General features: G+C 38.5%; 1 protein-coding gene across 8 annotated transcripts in view; it reads right to left on the bottom strand.

Moving 5' to 3' along the window:
• Positions 1-21061, bottom strand: part of Elavl4 (ELAV like RNA binding protein 4) — a 141392-nt gene that overhangs the window by 73196 nt on the left and 47135 nt on the right. For 3 of the 8 annotated variants that reach the window (XM_052715412.1, XM_052715413.1, XM_052715415.1), the window contains exon 1: positions 12957-13088. The exons of 1 other annotated variant lie outside the window; for it this stretch is intronic. In XM_052715412.1, coding sequence (XP_052571372.1) covers positions 12957-13073 — 117 coding nt within the window. In that variant the 5' untranslated portion in view covers positions 13074-13088. Of the gene's footprint in view, positions 1-9314; positions 9676-9927; positions 9950-10077; positions 10284-12956; positions 13089-13425; positions 13629-21061 lie in introns of those variants that run through there. 4 more of the 8 variants (XM_052715414.1, XM_052715418.1, XM_052715419.1 and 1 more) reach the window with 4 other exon arrangements.

The raw sequence follows: 21061 nt of genomic DNA, 5'->3' as shown, positions 1-21061 counted from the left end.
AAATAGAAGGAGGAAAACTGAAGGGAAAGTTAGAAAAACCACGGTAACTCATTTCGCTTCAGCTTCTCCTTTGAGAAACAGAACTGGGAAATCCAGCCTTTTGGGAAACACAAGGTGGATGGAGAAAAAAGGCAGATGTGGAGATGGTGAAAAATAGCTCCAAAGTAAGTTTTGTTTCTGGGCAAAAGTGAAAGGAAACATTAATTAAGCTCAACCCATTTTTATTTTCTTTCTAGTGGTCTCCTAAAGATTCTAACAGGCTCTTTCATGAAATTAGAAACAGTACAGCACTGGCTAAAATTAATTACATAATCATATTTTATTCTCTTTTGATGCCTAAATCCCAAGTTAATTCTAATTCCGAAGTATATGTCCTTCACAATCTGGAGGACATAGAAAATGTAGTAAAGCCACACGATTCCAGGGAAGGACCGAGGGTCTGTCTGTGTGAGAAACCCATGACATGTTAACTCCCTTGAGTGCTGTGAGAAGAGGATGGCTACGAGGGTGTCATGCAATGTGGTTTCCCAGGACACCGTGCATGGGCTGATGGACATCATCTTTTCCCTGGAGGAGAGCTTTTGCCAAGGACGGACAGATTAATGGAAACTCATCCCTTAAGCCCTTCACTGTTCAGGCCCTATATATGGCAAGTTCTGTCTAATGTTGTTACTCACTTGATCCTCAAAATCTCTGTGAATCAGACACTGTCTCCCCATTTAAAAAAATGAGAAAGTTAAACTAAAAAAGTTGAAGTATCTTCTCCAAAATCACTCAGTTGGAAAAGTCAGGACTCTAATTCACATACACCCCTCTCTGAAAACTTAAAAAAAGTACTTTAATTTTATGTGTGTGTTTCGCCTGCATTTATTCACCATGCATGCACAGTGCCCTCAGAGGCCAGGAGAGATGGGACCTCTGGAACTGGAGTTAGGATGGTTGTGAGCTGCCATATGGGTGCTCGGAACTGAACCCAGGTCCTCTACAAGAGCAGCAGGTGTTCTAAACCACTGAGCCATCTTTCTAGCTCCCTGAAAACTTTTGTATTTCTTTCAAAAATAAAACAGTGGCTGGATTGATGGGGTCATGGATAAAGCACTTGGGAAGAAAGCATCAGGACCAGAGAAGGATCCCAAGAACCCTTATAAAAAACCATGTAGGTGCCGGGCGGTGGTGGCGCACGCCTTTAATCCCAGCACTCGGGAGGCAGAGCCAGGCGGATCTCTGTGAGTTCGAGGCCAGCCTGGACTACCAAGTGAGTTCCAGGAAAGGCGCAAAGCTACACAGAGAAACCCTGTCTCGAAAAACCAAAAAAAAAAAAAAAACCATGTAGGCACAGCAGCCATCTGTAATCCCAGTGCTCAGGAGGTAGACCCACGGGTTTCCTAGGTCAAGCCAGGTAGTTAGACTAAAATTGCCAAACTGGCAAGCTCCAAGTTCAGTAAGAGATACTGCCTTAATAAATATAGTGGAAATTGATCATGGAAGATACTTGATAACAATTGATATCAATTTCCAGTCTCCACACAAATATGGACATACATGTACCCAACACATAAGCAAACACACACTCATTCTCTATCACGCATGCATACACCACACACACACACAGACACACAGACACACAGACACACACACACACACACACACACACACACACATAAAGGAAGGAGGACAGGAGGAAATTAAGGAAAGAAAGGAAAGAAGGAAGAATATTTTCAGAGATTTTCCAGTACATGTGTGCTACGAAGGACCCCCTCATTCAGAGGCACTTAGGGCTCTACAACCTCTGAGCTGACTTTATCAACAAAAGCATGCTTACTGTGGTATCTGTAGGAATGAAACTAATTTTCCTCTGTGTGGACAGGCCAATATTTATGTTTTTAGCCTCAACTGCACACTGGCCCTCAGGGTCCTAATCACAATAACCAGGTTGATTTCAAGAGTGGAACCTCTTCCATTATAGAGGCAATTAAAATATAATCAAAATAGAAAGTTATCCTCCCCCAAAGCCACCTAAAACAGAGCAACTCCAAAATAAAAGCAATTTACATATTTTAGTCCAAATTAAAAAGTAAAAGCTAAGGATTGCCTTTTAATATCCTGAATAATAAATGTACATTTATGTAAAGTTTCTTTTGGGGAACAGTTACTATGAGGACAACTCTCCCAATATTATTCATAAGTATCACTTTTGTTTTGGTGTTACAGTAAGAATCTGGACTTGGGGGAATTGGACTGTCTGTACTCAGTGCATCAACAGAGATAATTAATGTTGAAGACATGTATCATATCCAAATTTTCGATGTGTGGTTGGCTACCTTACAAAAAGGAACATAAGAAAGGATGAGTCAAACCTCACCCAAATCACAAATTTGCAGGGATATAGTCAGTTTACTCCATTTTAAGTGAGCAGTTTCCTATTGAAAGTTTCATTAGCAAAGATTACAGGCTCTCAGCCTTTCCACTTTTTAACAGCCCCCAGAGCCTAAGTTTATTGTTAGAGCTGCATTTACTACTGTGTCATCTTCAAAAGGGGCACTCTAAACAAACAAACAAACAAGCAGCTCAACTTGTCTCTTATTTTTTACATACAAATTAGAAAGAAAAACTTTTAAAGGGTTTAAATTCATAACTTAGGAAAACACAAACTGCTTGAGAAGTCCTTATCGGCACAAGCCATGGCATACTAGGAGTCATAGCTGTTTGTAAAACATACACACACACACACACACACACACACACACACACACACACACAGAGAGAGAGAGAGAGAGAGAGAGAGAGAGAGAGAGACAGAGAGTCCACATTGTCTAGATATGTATTAAAAGATAACAGCACGCCTTCTACTCCATTAGCAGAGTTCTAGTTTGTGCAAAGGTATGCCAAGAGGGTCACAGTCTGCCCAGATGCAGTTATACAGGAAAAGGGCATCAAAGGAGACATTTGTGTCAGGTATACTAACACACAGCTGTAATCCCGGGTACTCTACAGGCTGAGGTGGTGGGAGGATCACTGGAATCCGGTGTTTTAAGACCAGCCTGGACAGCATGCAGGGAGGACTTGTCTCAAGAAAGAATAAAGAAGAAATTTCTGTTAGAAGGAAAGTATTCGCATTTCTGTAAAATTAACAGGTTCCAGGCAAGTTTCACAGGCATCTGGCTGAAAGACAAGTTTCTTCCAACTGTCCAAACTGCTTCTTCCTGAGCATGAACATCTGGATACAAGGAACCTTACAGACAAAAATGTCTAGAAGATCTTTAATTTCTGCCTTTTAGAATCACTTAGAGACTCGTACAAAGGAAACCACTGACGTTCAACTTGAATGCTCTGATGGAACACTGCTCACACTTCGACACCAGCGTCATTGGGTAACAGGAGTCTTATGACCTCTCACCTTAACCTTATTCCCAGTCATAGAGACTTAGCCTCTAATTATGCTTTCTGATCATCTTGAAAAAGTGGCAACATGGAATTCCAAAGAAATGTATGTAGTAAGTCCTCAACAAACACATCTTCATGGAACAAGGAATGTCCATCAGCTCTGCTATAATCTTGATGGCAAAACAAATCCAAAGGCTACTTTTTGCAAGAGGGTGAACAAAAATAGAGGATTCACAGACCCCAGATGCAAGATACGATCCCATGCCCCACAGTGCAGAGACCTCAAATATGTGGCGCTTTCTGAATTTGTCATCTTGGCTGAAATTCATTCTCTACCTCCTTCTATCCTGAAGAGAAATTACATTTCTTATAGAAAAAAGTCTATGTTTTTGTAGTTTAAGATGAATACTTGAAAATTTAAACTCAATTAAATGTTATTTTTCAAGCCAAGGGTCCATGAGAAGTCATTTTCAGGGCATGCCTAAGCTGTGTGATTTTTTTTTTCATTAACAAAACCCCTAGTTTTGTATTTAACTTCTGAGGTTAAAAACAAGGATTTTTCAACAACAACATCAACAATAAAGATATAAGCACAATTGCATTGAACAGTATTTCTTCAATATTTTTACCAGTTTCTTAACTGAAATTTATTTAAGGATTCTTTGACGCTCTCAGTATTTCTTGAGTCTTGAAGAGACGATCTTTACTGGTTGGATAATCTCTGGTGTTAGCTACAAGGATCTGGGTAAGACTAGTCCGAAGCAAAAATGGTAGAGTCAGACTCTCAGGGTTGGGGTGGAGAAGGAGATAACTGGGAAGGGTGGTAGAGCGAGCCTCTAGCCTGATAAGAGCACCAAAAGTATACTTGATTTCTTAATGAATGCATAACCAACGTAAGTATTACCGTTAAGCACAGTGGACATCCAAATCTAGCTGGCTGGCTGATCACACTCTTATTTTCCTCGTTTTCTAACAATTTCCTTCTCAAAGCGATTGGTTACCAACACTGATGCTCCAAAGCTATGTGGACATGCTGCCTGAATTCTTAATGAAGTAAACAATAGACAAAAAGGCTCATCTCTGTACCCGCAGCTAGCACCCAAAACTGGATGTAATTAAAGGTGTGAACAAGCAAACAAGGAAGTAACAAACCTGCAAAGTCAAGGTTCTGAGATATTATGGGGCATCCTGCACTGTAACAGTTCAGATTTAGCACTCATTATCTTCTATATCAGAAATGTGTAGATCCATATGTTGATGTCCTATGTGTTGTGGTTCCATGTCGTCCCCCACCCCACCCCCACCTCCATGCCCTGCCTCATTCTTGTCCTTTAGTCTTTTTCCTTTTTATTGCTAGAGAGCTAATTTAAGACAATCACTGTATATGAAACCTCCAGATACCCACTTGTCCTCAGGTCATTCCCCCATTTTAACCCTTGAAAGCCATTGATCTACAAAAGTCCTCCAGCCTTAAAATATACTGAGACTTGAAAACCCAAGGACGACCCTTCAACACTCTACACTCAGAACTTGAAAAAACGAAGCATAGGATGCCAACATGACCATTTACCTCCTCCTCACTATTATTAATATTTCCAGTGGTAACATTACATTGTCCCCAAAGAACAAAGGACCCCGTTTAAATTCAAATTCTATCTCTTTGTACCTTGATTGAGAGGGAACTTTTTGGCTTGCAAACATAGTTCAGGATTTGCACATTAACAGCTCCTCAAGTGGTTGATAAAGAAAGTGTCTGGCTTCTAGTAGAAGTCTGCAGAACCTCAACATCTTTTTTGAGAAATATTTGTAAATTCATATTTTTTTCTATTAAGAGAACTCTTGGAATTAATAAGGAAAATGAAATACTTAAGACATGTAGCCTACTTCGGTTTCCTTTCCATTTAGAGATGCACATAAACTTAGAGGTATATGTTTACATACATTTGGTTAACACCAAATAAGGAAAAGTCAAGACAGATGCAAGAATTCACAAAAACACAGATACCACCCTCCTCATATCCATCGAATGCACGAAGGAATTGGTAGTCAGAAATGAAACACTGACTTCTCTTCCTTCCAAAAAAGAATTGACCAATTCTGCATACGGCCCATCAACGGAAAGACAGTAAGATAGCCGCTTGAGACTGTTCATGTCCCTTCATACCCCCTAAACTCCTAATGACATTGGGAAAAATACTGCATTGCAGTATTTGCCAGCACGTACTTGTATGACTAGCATTTGCTGGCTATCTCACCGAAAAAAAAAAAGTGCATATAAATGTCCGGGTATGTAAACTAAGTGTTTGGTAGCCACAGGTCACTGGAACCGAGGAAGAAATTTGTCTAAGCTAAAGTATTTCTGTCCATATATATAATGACCTCTATCAAGACAGCCCGCCATTCCTTACTTGGGGTACATACAGATAATTTGTTTCTTCTTCTTCTGTTTTTGTTTTTAATTAAAATAAGGTATTAAAGTACTAAGGGCTAAATGAAGGAGAATGCTTCTTTATAGATGGGATAGTGTTTTGCCCAGGAAGAGAATTCAACCACAAAAAGGAGATAAGTGCAGAGAGAAGAGACCAAAGCACAGCAAAGGATTTGCCCTGAGGAAACCCTTTCATTGTTCATAGTAACTCTAACTTGAGAAAAAGACCTCAGTTCATCCACAAATCCTTTCAGAGACAATGAATACACACACACACACACACACACACACACACACACACACACACACACACACAGAGAGAGAGAGAGAGAGAGAGAGAGAGAGAGAGAGAGAGAGAGAGAGAGAGAGAGAGAACCATTCATGCAATAACTTTTAGATTTGAAATTTCAAGCCCATTATTCCTAATAGACACTCCAAATTTAAAATATCTGGTCTATCATCTCAAAAACTCTTAGTGAGACAATTTGGAACTAAAATATATACACACTATGATTTTATTTCTCTTTCTTTAAAAATAACTCTGCTAGTACTACCTCAAAACAACCTGGTCTTGCTTTCATAACAAAATTCTCATATTAAAAGGAAGGTCTATAGGAGCATAAAAAAAAGTTTTAAGGCTTTGTGCAAATCATCAAACATAAGCAAGCCCATCTTAATCTTTGCAAGAAGATGGCTTGAAAAAAATGATGGTTAGGAATGAATGGGACTAAGACCCAAATAAATGCTTACGTTTTTTAAATGAGACATAAAAAAATCAGAGTATCAATGATTCTCCAAGTAATTTTTTGCTAACTTCCTCTGCTCATTTGACTCCTCCAAAAACATTAAATATCAACTGATTTAATAAGTATATTCCTACGACATGCAGAGACAATTTGATCAGGAAAACTGTGATGTAGTCAATGTTTTTTTTTGTAGCAATATTTCTATCCATATTTTCACTTCTTAATAAGTGCACACCCAGCTTTGTGCTTCTGTCAAGGCACACATCCACATGCAGGTAGTAGGTATTAATATTTTTAAGACAAAGAAGCAAGGAAGGTCAGCAGCAGAGCTAGAGCTATGTGTCTTTTTTTTTTCATAAACCAAGCCAAGGTGACAGTTTCTATAGAAATAATTTCTCCTAACTAACACCTGCCAGAAAAATTCTCAGAAAACAAAAATAAAACTTTATTAGTGATAATAAAAACTATTCTGTTTTTATAGATGATATATGTTTATGCACTCAAGGTAGGAAAGCAAGGTCCTATCGTGGGACAAAAATATGTTTATTTTTTACTTTAAGAGTAAAAACAAAAAAATACCTCCCACAATCAGAAAACAAAACAAAAAGGAACATTCTCACAGAAAAAAAATGGTGGGGGCTGGTGGTGGAGATTTGCAACAGAGAGAAAATAAATTAAGAGGATTTTCAATAAAGGCAATTATACTTTCTACCCTTGCAATACCTTGCATTTTTTAAATCTTTCATTTTGGGGCTTCAAATTAGCTACTGGATTATGTGGCTCTATTGTCACAAGGAAGAAACCACAACTGATGACTGTTTCAGGTTTTTTTTTAATGTTACTCCTATTCACTCAAGTACTATCTCTGTTAGTCCTTTTTGGTACCCACCACACTGGGAAAAAGACACTACTTAGAAAAGCACTCAGAGAGAGACAAGTGAGAAATACCTGTCATGCATGGGTCCCACCAGACATTCAGAGACACTTAAAAAAGATCACCTTTTTTTTTTTTTTTTTTTTTCCCACTCAGTTTATGCCAAGACCAGACCTAACACCAAATGCATTTGCGAGTGAAAAGCATGGGTAGATTCTGTAGCTAGAGGACTGGGCAGCGGAGGAAGGGAAAGGGCTCTTCAATGACTGTGTTCTAAAGACATTTCTACAATGAACTCCTTGAAACTACAGTATCAGCATCTAATGTAGTAAAAATACCAGTACAACCTAACACAAAAGTCATTGCTTAGCATAAATCTAATCTACTTATATTTTTTCTATGAATATTTACTGGAAATTTCAGAGAAATCATTTGCAGAACCTATCAGCTGTGGGAATTCACTATTATGCTTCCGTCAACTTCATTCAATATAATTTACATTTTTTTTCAAATGGTCTCACAAGATTCCTTGCAATTTTTTGCACGTACAATTTCACAGCAGGGAAAGGGGGAAGGAGAGAGAGAGAGAGAGAGAGAGAGAGAGAGAGAGAGAGAGAGAGAGAGAGAGAGAGAGAGAGACCCTATTCTCCCTTCCCCCTCCTCTCTTTTTTTAAACAAATAAACAAAAAGAAAAAGGAGAGAGGGAACAGATGCTTAAAAATAGATTTCAAAAAATCACTGTAAACCAGAGTTAGAAATGTAATTAACACCTATTTATGAAGAATAATTAAAGTTGGGCTGGTCACAAAGAACAGCAAAGATAATCAAGGTCCTGTCCCCCTCCTCCCTTTTTACACTGTTTGCAGTGTGTTCTCGTGATAGCCACCTGCTCCCTGCTCGGCTTCTCCTCTGTTCGTTTCCCCGGCAACCTTTCATTGGGTTTTCCTCCCAGCTATCGCTTTCAGTTGGGCTGCTCGGTCTAATCTTATTTGTTTTACACCCATCAAAACAAGCAGCCAGACAAAGGCAATCCTCTAAGAATGGGAAAAAGACCACAGCTTTGTTATAACATCTATACGGAGTAAAAAGTCCTCCTCAGGCTTTTCTAGTTTAAAAAAAAAAATGAATTTATAGCTTTCCCCACTACCCAGACCCAAATCCCCTGAAAGCTATTGCTGGTGAAAATTCAAAGTCAAAGTGGGCACTCATGGTATCTATTTGTGCCATTTTGTGCCGTATCTTTAGGGTCAACACCAGGAGACAGGAGCAGCACTCAAGGAGTTTCCCTGTTTCTTTTTCCAGAAAAAGATGATGCTAAAAATAGATTTACTACTTCGGCAGAAAGGTTTTCCACTTCCCCATCCACATCTCAAAGTCCTGTTTCACAATTGCATCTGCTGGTACTGAATCTCACCTCCTCCACCCCTCACTCCCAGTCTTCCCCATCACTCCTAGCACGAGACTGAAAAAGAAATGTGCCTTTAACTTTAACGGTCGTGTAATTCGGCGGAAGGCTCACAGAGGCAGTGGACACGCCAGCCAACAGTGACGGTGACATTGTGATTGTCAAAAAAAGACACCAACCTTGCTTGCCTAAAATGTGTTAGATGGAAGAGGCAGTATGTGCCTTGTGTGCATGCAATGCTATTATACTTGGAGGCAGATTGTGGATTTCAGAAAAAGAAATACTAATACACACACACACACACACACACACACACACACACACACACACACACAGGATCAGAACAGTGATTTACGATGCAGTCCACCATCCTTATACACCACACACACACACACACACACACACGCACACACACACACACACACACACACACACACACGGCTGGAACCTCCAAGCTGCCTTCCTCTTTTCACTTACCATCTTCAAGCCATTCCACTCCATCTGTGATCAGAAGAAGATGGACCCTCACACAGTGTGTCAAAAGCGGAAAGGAGCGTTATGTAAAAGCTGACATTCCCTTCTTACAGAGCTGCTGCCCAGAGAAGGAAGCAACAACTCAACACGCCAGGCACCGCTACACATACAAGCCGCCTCCTCTTTTTATGAGGTCATGACAGGAAACTCTTTGAAATACAAGATGCAGCGTTTACTGAAGCCCAAATAAATCACTCTCTTTGCCGTTTTGACTGCGCAGTCCCCTGAAACACAACTGCCCATCTCAACGTTCAGCATCCAGGAGCTGCCTCTCGAGGTTTACATTTCCAGCACAGAAATGGAGAGATTCCTAACCCTGCTGCATACACCCTAAGCCCCACAAAACCCAGGCATGTAGACAAACCTCTTCTCTCTTACAAAAAGAAACCCCCCTCCCACCCCCTCATGATGGTCTCAAGTAATAGAATCTCTTTCAACAAACCAGCAATTATTTCAGCCCATCCCCACCCTCTGCGTTTATGTGGAAGGGAAAACTGACAACGACCTGTTAAAAATGACAATCTCTCTCCCACTGCTTTTCAATAAAAGGACCTACCCGCACGCTACACAAAAGATATAGTAAATGTAGGAACCAGACAGCAGCAGAGAACTAAACTCTCGTGCAAGCATAAGACTGGCCAAGGTGTAGACGCTTGTCTTCCCTCCAGCAACACGAACAACAGATTATATATCTAGTCATACCTACCATAACCATTCTTATTGGCAAATATTGGGTCTCGCAGAGCTTCGACTCTTCTCTTAAAATTTGCAAAGGTTTCAGAATATATTTAAAAATGAGTACTGTTGTTTTATATAGATATATATTAAAGGTCCACAAAACACAGTGTGGATGATGGTAAAGTAAATCAATTATTGGGAGGGGGTGGGGTGGGAAAGAAAGGAAAAAAAAAAAAAGAAGAAAAGGCGCAGTGAGCTGAAACCCCTGATTCTAGGATGTAGATAAGAACAACTGAACAGAGCCTTGCTGAAATTGGCTCGAAGCTTCCCCTTTTTACATCCATTTATGGGACCATCTGTCAGCTGAAGCCAGAATCTGATTGGCTGGGGAAACGAAGGGAGGCGTTGCAACATCAGGTGCTATTTAAATTAGCTACTGCCAGATTGACGATGTTAATGATTTGGTGACCTCTACAACAACAGAGACCGGATTTCTGAACTGCTTCTTGTGTCTGGTAATTAAAGCCCGGCTGAAGCAACAACAGCCATACTTGTATTTTTTACCTTTTACCTCCTTCCAGCTCAAAAAGTACTGTCACAACTGCAGGTCATTGGAGGACTGCAAACCTTCACAGTGGGAGTGTCCTTCCTTTCTGGGTCCTGGCGGGGAATACAGGAGCCCATCCCTCTGACAGAGGGCTTTTTCAGTGGAGAATATTTTCAACCACCTTATCTTTCTTGACAGTTGCTTTCTAGCGAAATGCATATTTAATGATCTGCCTCTAGGCTTAAAGATACAACAAAAGCACTTTAATGTGCTAATACTTCTACATTTTAACTTTATTATTTCCCAGTATTGCTGGCTTTCTGTAAGTAGTGCTTCCTTTTGCAGCTAACATGACCAACATTTAAAAAGCATGCAAGTTTAGGATTAAGCTTGTGCTCAGTGAATTAGGTTCACATAAGTTAGCCTCAGAAAACTATTTCATGATAATAATAATAATAATAATAGTAATAATAATAATAATAATAATAATAATAATAATAATAATAATAATAAGCTGGAGGGAGGAGGCAGCTGCCAGGCTCTACCTTTCTGCCTTCTGTCTTGAGCTCTCCAAAACAGAGAATGATGAATGATTTATTTAAATGAATTTATCTTTCAACTTGGATAGAGGCATGCTCTGAATTTTTAAAAATCGACTGAAACATACTCTCTTTTGCCTTCCCTACTGCAATGAGGGCAAAACACGGCTCTGAAATAAATGGTCTCGTTTTATTACCCGTGTGGACCACTCATCTTGCTCAACTAAACATAAGACTTTGTCTCTCTCCTTGCTTCTTCCCCTACCCGCTGGCCTCTTAAAAGATGTACAAAGAGACATTTAGCTAGTGTGTGGTGATGTATATAGTCTGCCTGCTTATGCGACACATTTCATAGACTCTGTATCACCACGCTTGCAGGAGTACATGAAGGTTTTGTTTGGGGCCTGGGTTTTTAAGTGGCTTACCTGAGACCTCTATGCCTCAGATCGATGAAGAAGGGTAACACCCCTGTATATTTAAATCACAGTTTAATCAACTTGTTTATCAATAAATGTACAGAGGGAACAAATATTCAACACAGGTTTTAATCTTTGTCTGAAGTTGACAGTGAGCTGGACTAGGGATAGTGGAACTACGGGTCAAAATATGGTATATTTCTGGGCTTCGGAGTCCAAGAGTAAATGAGTTTGTGAAAAATTACTAGAAAAGAAAAAAAACCCCAACATTTTTAAAGGTCAAAACAATTCTCTTCAGAACATTGCTTCATGAACACATGCAACAAACATACATATACACACTCTATGAAAATACAGATACATCACTAAACAAAGTGTTGGATACATTATATAAATCCTTTTGCTTAAATATAAATAAATCCAGCTATTAGAAATGAAGGCACATGATGAAGAGAAGTAGAAATGTGAAGCTCTGCTGGACCCTTCAGGTAGAACAATAGTAAAGGAAGTAAACTTTAAAATGCTTTCCTTAGCACTTGCATGGTGAGTCCTGTGAGTCACACTGGAGCCGGAGTACTTGCTGCACTGTACTCTAAGGATGAATTCCCAGGTTCAATGTTCCAAACAGCTTGACGTACATATATAGGATAGGTCTACGTGTCCTAAATCGGCAGCCAAAAAACTCTTGAGTGTGATCTCACCAATATCAAAATATTGGGAAGAGTATATTGACACAATGCTACAATCACACAAATCAAAAACAGATCTGGAACAAAACATTTACTTGATATTTCTACTCAGCTTCTAAAAGGTGAAATTTTTAGCACCTCTTTTTTTTCTTATCCATACTAACTTCAGTACACTCACTGAGGCATAAATTAACATTAGGTATCTCCGAAAACATTCCAGCTATCTTTCCAAAATAGTAACTGTACATTATACCATAAACAATTACCTGGTCTTGCTAGGCTAAAAAAAAAATAATAAAAAAATCCATGCGTTTTGTATATTGATCACTTCTGCAAAAATCTCCACTCTAAAGTCTTTCAAAGGAATCCTCAAACAAATGCACAAATGTCCTCAGAGGCCTTTTCTCTAAAGACAAAGGCAGAATCCTATTGTTGGGAAAAGTCAACCTTATTATCGCATTTCCAATAGTACCATTCATCTTTCAGCGTGAGGGGCTGACCGCTACATCAGTGGTGTGGCATTTGTAAAGCAACAGATTTTCAATATATTATCTTAAGAATCAGGCAGGCGAGTCTCCCAGTCATGCATGATTTTTTTTCTTTTTCTGTTACAATCCACCACCACAGAAAGAAACTTGTCTCACTCAAGCAGCTAAGGCAACCTAAAACGGTATCCCATGGCTGTGGGGCTGGCTGCGCCGTTGTGTCCCTCTTACCACAAATGAGCAGTTTCTTGACTCATTAATAACAATTTCCCTTAAAAGAAGTAATCTCATATCAGTCAGCCCCTCGCCACCATGCACACATCCCAAAGGCTGCAGATATCTCAGCATCAGTCGCCGGCAGCCAGCTTTCCCACACAGAGTCCAGATGGACTGTACCAGAAGCCAATTCAGCGTTAATAACTACCTACTCCGCGCAGTGGAGAAGCCTTACGTGGCACAATGGGCTAGGAAACAGAAAAAACAACAGAAAAGGATAGACAACCAAATTCTCTGAAAGCACGGGAAGCAAGGAACAGAAAAAGAAGCATGAATTATATTTCCTAGACTTCTACGAAAGGGGCGGGGGAGAAAAAAAAGAAAGGAAAAAGAAGAAAAAAGAACCCTTCATAAACATAGGGAAAAAATGAAGGGGGGGGGGATAAAAACAGATGCTGCCCAGAAAAAAGTGACAAAATATTACCTCATTATTTAACAAAGCAGCATTAAGCGTCCTGCTGATTTCAAACATCTTGCCACAGATTTTGTTTTAAGTGAAACAGATAGAATCCTTTGCAAAGCACTCCGTCTGCAAAGGGTTCTTCAATTTTCTTGCGCACCACGGAACAGTCAATATATTATTTCCCCAGAGTTCGCACATTAAAACCTCTAGTCACTGAGCTGAATTTTCCCCTTATCTCTCACACTGTAGCCTCCTGTTATATGTACTGCTCTCTTTGCAAGAGCAGCCTGCCCCAAACATGGCTGGTGTTTAAACTACTCTTTAAAGTAACAGTTCACTATATAACCACCAGGTGGGTAGAGTGCACAGATTGAAATAAAGCATCTTAAAAGATGTGATGTGTGTGTGTGTGTGTGTGTGTGTGTGTGTGTGTGTGTGTGTGTGTGTGTGTTGTGCGTGTGTGTTGTGCTTTTTCCTTGGAATTGCTTTTAGGTATAGGATGAGACGTGAGAAATATCAGCATCTTAACAGGCAAGATTGTCTCTACTGTATTATGTCTAAGTAAATAAAAATTTTTCTCTTGACTTAAAGCAAGGGGACAAATCAGAACAGAACAAAATACTACCAACCAATTCGAAAAAGAACTGTGAAGAATGAAACACAAACAAGATTCACTTAATTCTGCAAATGACAAAGGAGGAAAATACAATTAACCACAAGAAATGAGAATTTCAAAAACTCCATGAAAGTATTTTCTTTTTACAATGAGAGGAATATTCACACAGGATGAACACTGGACTCAGATGCATGTATGCTATGCAGAAAAAACACACACAAGTTGTATGCAAGAGCTAAAGATGTAACTTTTCTTCTGAGTTTATTTGGCATAATCTCTACTGATATAAATGACCAAAAGCTTAAAAGTAAAGATACTGAAAACACAAAAGGCAAAACCAAAACTTAAGCATGTCTTTTAAAAAAATGTGATCATACGACCAGTTATAAACAACCACAGGCTCAAATCAGACACATGTCTCTAGCCAGAGCTGTTCTTTCCTCTTAAGATTTGCCTTAAAGAGGAACATTTTTACTGGACATTATTTTGGAGGTGTACCTAACCTGGCATCTCCTTTGTACCACTCTATTCCAATTAATCTGATCTTCAGCCAAGAATAAAGAGAATGCCCCAAGTTGAAATCTCCAAGTGTAACATAGGGTGATAGAGCTGCAACATTACATGGCTACATCTTAAGAAGAATTTTACTAGTAACAAAGCACACACACATGCCACTTTACTCTCCCATATATCTAACACAGAAACCAACACACACACACACACACACACACACACACACACACACACACACATACCTGGCATTTTTGTTTTTCTTGGCTGGATGATATTAAAGCTCTGAACTTCCACATCTCTGGAGACACAGATGCCAATTCTAGCATTTTTCCAGTCCGTCCAGCCAGCATTTAGCTACACAAGATAGTGACTGTCTCCTTTATCTTTAAGTCAAGTCTGCATCATTTAATAGCATTTAACCTCCTTGCATATATTAAGTTTCAAGTGACAATTTTTAAATGGGGAGTGAGAAGGAGGAGTTGCTCTCATCAAATTCTGGTTGTATGAAATAAGCTAATTTGTACACTCACCATATGTCTTAAACACTAATTAAAAAATGTCACTTTCTTCAAACATTAAAATGTAATCAGCCTAGTAAATAAAATATTCTCGAGTTTTCTTGCCTTGGTGATAATTTAAAGAGTGTTTATCTCAAGGTAACCTTTCTAACTTGATTACTAAGGAAGACTTTAGATTTGAAAAAGGAAAAAAGGAATGCTAGGGGTCAGGGCTTTGGGGCATGGAAAAGAGAAAACCACTACTGTATGTAGCTGCACAAAGGAAAATAAGATGAAGCGGGTTTTTAAGGACTCATAGTCTTGTTACCCTAAGGCAAATCCAGCCAATCAATACCACCCATTGACGGTCTACCATCTGCCATGCTACCGAGAGATGTGGCTAAACAGACCTGTTCCATATGACTGTGGCTGGCTCATTTTCAGTCGATTAGGGCAGTCCAGAGCATTCACGTGCAACACACAAAACTCCAAGTCAGTCTGCGCCTGTTTCCACACCAGCCCCCCGAGCACAGCTGTGGACCTTTTCCTCCTGTTCTGGCTGTCCGGATTACCTCTTCTTGTTCCTCAATTGAATTAGCAAAATGGAGAGGGAATGTAGACTGCACACACACACACACACACACACACACACACACACACACACACACACACACACACTAAGATAATTGCTGGTTCTTCTTCACTGTCATGCAGAAATCCGGGATTCCATGTGCTGTGCCCTAATATGATTATGGCACACCATTTAAATAGCATCATCAGTGACTGTGACCTGACGTTTTCCCGTGGTTTAGTTTCTTTTCATCTTTTTCCCCTTTCAAAAAAATTTTCTAAACTGTTGATGTTTTTTTTTCTTTACAGACAGCATAATCAGTCTGCCCAGACAATGGAATACTATGTTTAAAAGCTTTGATAAAATCTAAAGCTTAATTTTCCTTTGTTGAATCATGATGTTGGTTTTTGTCTTTTTTTTTTCCCTGTAGAAACATTAAATCAGTTTTATTGGAAAGTGGACACATATTGCCAAGGCAAGAAAGATGCACCAGGCTGACACAGAGTCTGCAAGAGGATTAGAAATTCACTGTGGAATGTTTTCTTAGAGATATATGACCTGACTGTTCGATGCCTTCCTCCTTCCTAAGGAGCACAGCTACTATATCTGTGTGCGAGTGCTACTGTATGGAGCTACATGAAAAACAGATGTCTGGTCCACCTGCATTGCTGAGAGTTCACCTGTGCAGGTAAACTGACCAGAGTAGATTCATACACCATCTCCCACTTTCCTAAGTTCGTGCTCCAGTGGCTTTTGAATGTAGGCTTCTTTCCAGAGTCAATGTACATTTGTCTGTTCAAATGTGCCTTGGACTACCCTCTTCAAGAAATAGCCTTTCTGGAAAGGAAATGTAATGGATAAGAAAATTGCTAAATTTAGAAAGTTTTCTAAGAAGGACATAACTTAAGTGTGCAACAGTGTGGACCTTTCTCTGATATATTCTTCCTCATAGCACATGGCAACTCTGCAGGGCCAGTGTGAAAACACATGGGGATTCTGGAAGATCCCTGCATTAAGGGATTTGAGACCTTTTTATATTAGTTCAAAAGAGCTCCACTAAAAAATAAATAAAAACAAAGTAACAAAACCCTCGTCTAAATTAAAGTTAAAAAATTAAGTACACTGAGCGATGAAATCTGGGGTAGCTATTAGACCCTTGAAGGATATAATGTTTAATTCACTTAATTCAGTTCTGAAAATAATACAATGTGCTATAAAATTTTTAGGCTCATTTATAATTCTGCAATTTCCAATAATGGAATAGATGTATTATAAAAGGCAAGGAGGTTTCCAGTTTAGAAAAAAGAGAAGAGTGAGGAAGGGGATGAAAGGAGAGATAGGAAAGGGAAAACAGATAATAGGGTTCATAAAATGAGAATGAAATATGCAATCTTGTACTAGAAGTTTACCATACATGAAACAATGTACTAGGCACCTGACATGCACATCACAGAATATCATAGCACACAAAAATGTGTTTTCTGTATTTAAAAGTAAGATCTTTCATTCAGTGCCTCATAGAACAATATGTTTAGTAAAAAAATATTGTTGAATGAATGAGAAAGATGGGCACAGCAAGAAGAGAAAGGAAAGGGAAGATGGAAGCCATGCTTAATTTTTCTCAACTGAAAAGACCAACAGATTTGCTTGCAATGTAGTTTTAGCTAGGTATGGCCTCCAGATGTCTCATTTTACTATCATTTTACTCTATCTTGATTAGGGCTGTAAATTGAGAATGGGGAGATATAAATGATTAAAGCCAGAAGGCAAAGATTCCTAAAGGGCAAAGGGCTGAGTTCCCAAGCCCACCTCTGTTTCCTCTTCTATGTCTAGAAGAGCTCAATGATCATTGGTTGAATTAACTTATATGTCCTTATTTGTGAACAGCACACATGTATAAGAGAATGAGTCAATAGTCACATAATTACTATCCTCAAACCTATTTCTTTCAATCCAAGTAGGGCTCTCTGAACAGATCCTTGCGGGGGCGGGGGGGGGGGGGGGAGGGGAGGTTGGTAAAAAGATACTCTAAGCTTCATAAGTCTTATCTTTTTCATTTGTAAAATGGGCACAATACTTAAAGTTTGTTGCCAGGGTTAAAACAAGCATAGGCTTGGTGGAGACAGTATCCTACATGACAGTCTTTTATTAACAATAGAAAGAATGTGAAGAATGAATAAATTAGTAATAGCTTTAAGAGAAGTTAACCTTGTTGAAGACTAGATGATAAAAAGATTTTCCAACAATTGCAGAACAGTAACATAATAATCACTAACAAAGGTTTGAATGGACTCTCCCAGTTCTAATAAAAAGTGCTTGTGGTAGATAAACATTTACTTAGCCCCATGGGTAAAGTTTAGTATTAAATTCTTAATGTGAGATCCAAAAATAATTACAAATTTCAGTACCACCTTAAGGAACTTGCAGTCTAGCTGGTGAAGAACTATTGCATGTGTGAATCCTTTCAGTATAAGGGAGAATGTGAAATGATAGTATACACGGGAAGCTACATTTTGGGCCAAGTTTTTTTTTTTTTTTTTTTTTTTTTTTTTAAGAATGATAGAAGTTGGCCAGTAAAGTTAGAATATTTTGTTTCAGAACAAAAGTAGTGGAAGAGAGTCGGAAAATGATATTAACAGCCAGATCATCCTACCTATATCCCTCTCAAGGAATTCTGGATCCATTCTAACATCTCCTATTTCTAAGTTATAAATAGAGGAATATTATGTGATAATGAATGTGAGGACCTTTATTTAGTAAGTACTATTGTAAAAGGAACAACAATTAAAAATCATGGAGTGTTTACAATGTGTCAAACTGCATAAAGTGCTTTGCCTATAAATGTCAATCTCACAACTCTGAGATTTCAAATGAAGAAAAAATGATCAATGATCAGGACATTTAAGTGGTTTTCTTAGAATAATATGACCATTAAGAAGCAAACTTAGGTTTCATATTTAATATGTGCTTCCAATTTATTATAACATAGACATAATACTTTATATTTAAAAGTGTAGGTCTAAATAAATTTAAGTATTATTCTCTCTGTGTATTATTTTACACTTAAAAACTCACATTTAAAAACTCATAATGTCTTTGACATCTCCTGACTTGTATAGCAGTAACAACCAGCACAACCAAAAAATACCCATGCCTGAGCTTGGTCTGCAATTTCAATATTTTGCTACCAGGTGATGATAGACCCTGACCCATGAAAAATTAAGAGGGTCATAGTTGCCCACTGTTGTGTTGTAAGTATGCTTTCTGATCCCTGGAAGTAGATCAGGAAGTGGCCTGATCTTCGGATGTTTACTAAAACCCAAAGGCATTTACCATTCAAAATATTTTATAAATGTGTTTATAAAAATTCAACTGTGAACATAATCTCAAGCCTCTATAATATTTCAACAATTCTATTACAGACTGTATTCAATGAATTACAGTCCATTGTTATTTTCATGCTATACTGTGAGATTTCATGGTAGAAATTGTATGTTATTTCCTTATAACCCTAGCACATTGAAAATCAGTGCTTAGGATATAGTGGGCACTCAAAAAAAAAAGAACATAAATTATTGATTCCAAATATTTTAGACAAACTTTTGAACAAAATGCTTAGGGCACAATTATTTGGTACTTTATTCACTAATCATAGCTCTTTTTATTGACTCATTCTTACTGTTGGGTTATTAAAAAAAAAAAAAAAAAACCAAACCAAGAAACCTTTGCTGAGGCTGGTCACCAGCAGACAGATGTATTAGATCAGCAACCCACAGCTGCTTTCCTTTTAATAGGCATGCAGTTCTCTTGTGCCTTAGCCGAGGGCAGTCTAGTTTTACAGAACCCTGCCCGCCTAAGTGGCCTAGTTTATCTGTACAACTTTCATACATTCAAAGAGGTGCTTCCTTTCTCCATGAGAGCGAAGGAAAAGTGAGAAACAAGAGATGCTAGACAACCGTCAGAAAGAGACACCTCTCCACTTGACTCTTCTTACTTTTCTCCCTCTCTGGCTCTGAAGCTGGGCAATGATTTCACGATTTCTAAGCAGAAGAGTAAAGTTGCACATTAGTGCTGAGTAGCTCATTTGCCTTAGCAACCCCTTAGCAACAGCAGCCTCAAGTTCAAAATACCTCCTTGAAAACAATCACATCTTTAATGAAGATGAATATTTTTATGTAAGTCTTTTGGCCAGAAGTTTTAACAGTACAAACCCCCTCCCCCAAGCATTGTTCGAAACAAATTTCTACATGTAAGCCTTCCTTTATGGGATATTATAGGTAACCAAAATAATGCTGGCCTCTTACAAACATCCAATCCCTGAAAAAGCCCTAGTCCTATTTGAAATTATTCTTAAGTACATGATTTAAAAAAAAAAATCAAACCATCACTAACGTTGGGCTCCTACAGAAATTGTGGTTATATATAATTCTTTAAAAATATCATTGATATAGACATCACTATTTAGCTATCCACCATTACACTTTTCCTGAGAAGAGCAAATACCTAAACCTACTGTGTTTAAAACCTACATTAGGATTTTACATTGTCAGATGGAACCTATGGTTCTGTGCACAATAAAGATAAAACATATCAACTTAGCTCCAAATTAAGATTTTATTATTTGATATTTACTTTGCCCTGCTTCATTATACATGAAATGAGTGTAGGGTGATCAAATACCCATCACATTTCTTGTTTGTACATTGCCAGTGCTTTCAAAAAGTATTACTAGCCCTCAAAAATCCTGTGAATGTAAATGTGTGTCACATATGTTATGCATAGCATTAAAGCTTCTAACCTGTTCAAGGCTTTTGAAACTCTTAAGGTTTCATTATTTAAATGAAGTATAAATTCCAGTTTGAAATTTGTTTGTTATTGTCTGCTAGTACATGAGTACTTTGAGGCAGAAATGAAACACACGTGAGCTTAGCGCACAGCCTCAGCAGGCCGCTGAACTTTCAAAAGTATATTACTAAATTGGACCGTGCAACCTCTGTGTGCCAATTCCAAGACACAAGGAGCTACAAGATGGTTTCTTCTCCTACATCTCGCATGCAGTAGCAGCCGACAGCCCAGTTGAGCTGTCTACCCAACACAAACTTTATGTATTTCCATGTACAGAAGAACATGTTGAAAATAATGGCCTTTATGTACAGTAGCTGTTCAATGAATCTTAATGAAAGTAAGATCCATTTCGATTTACACTATGGAGTATAAAGGGAGGGGCCAGGAAACCTCAAGAACAGGCCTTCTCTGCCATTAGTGATTCTGTGAACTTAGGAAAAACACTTCTCACTGGATCACAATCTTCTTGAACAGATACAAAATGAAACTAGATGACTCTTGGAGTCTTAGTCAGAGCTAAGGCATAGTGTTTGTAAATAAGGAGCTTTTAATTAAACAAAAATTTTGGTAAAGTTAACCCCAAAATTTGTGTGCATGTGTGCTCATGCACACACA

The sequence above is a fragment of the Peromyscus californicus genome, unplaced genomic scaffold (assembly GCF_007827085.1).
Source record: "Peromyscus californicus insignis strain IS unplaced genomic scaffold, ASM782708v3 Scaffold_5__1_contigs__length_169319896, whole genome shotgun sequence".
Classification (NCBI taxonomy): domain Eukaryota; kingdom Metazoa; phylum Chordata; class Mammalia; order Rodentia; family Cricetidae; genus Peromyscus; species Peromyscus californicus.
The sequence above is the reverse complement of the archived record's forward strand: the minus strand, read 5'-3'. Positions and strand labels throughout refer to the sequence as shown.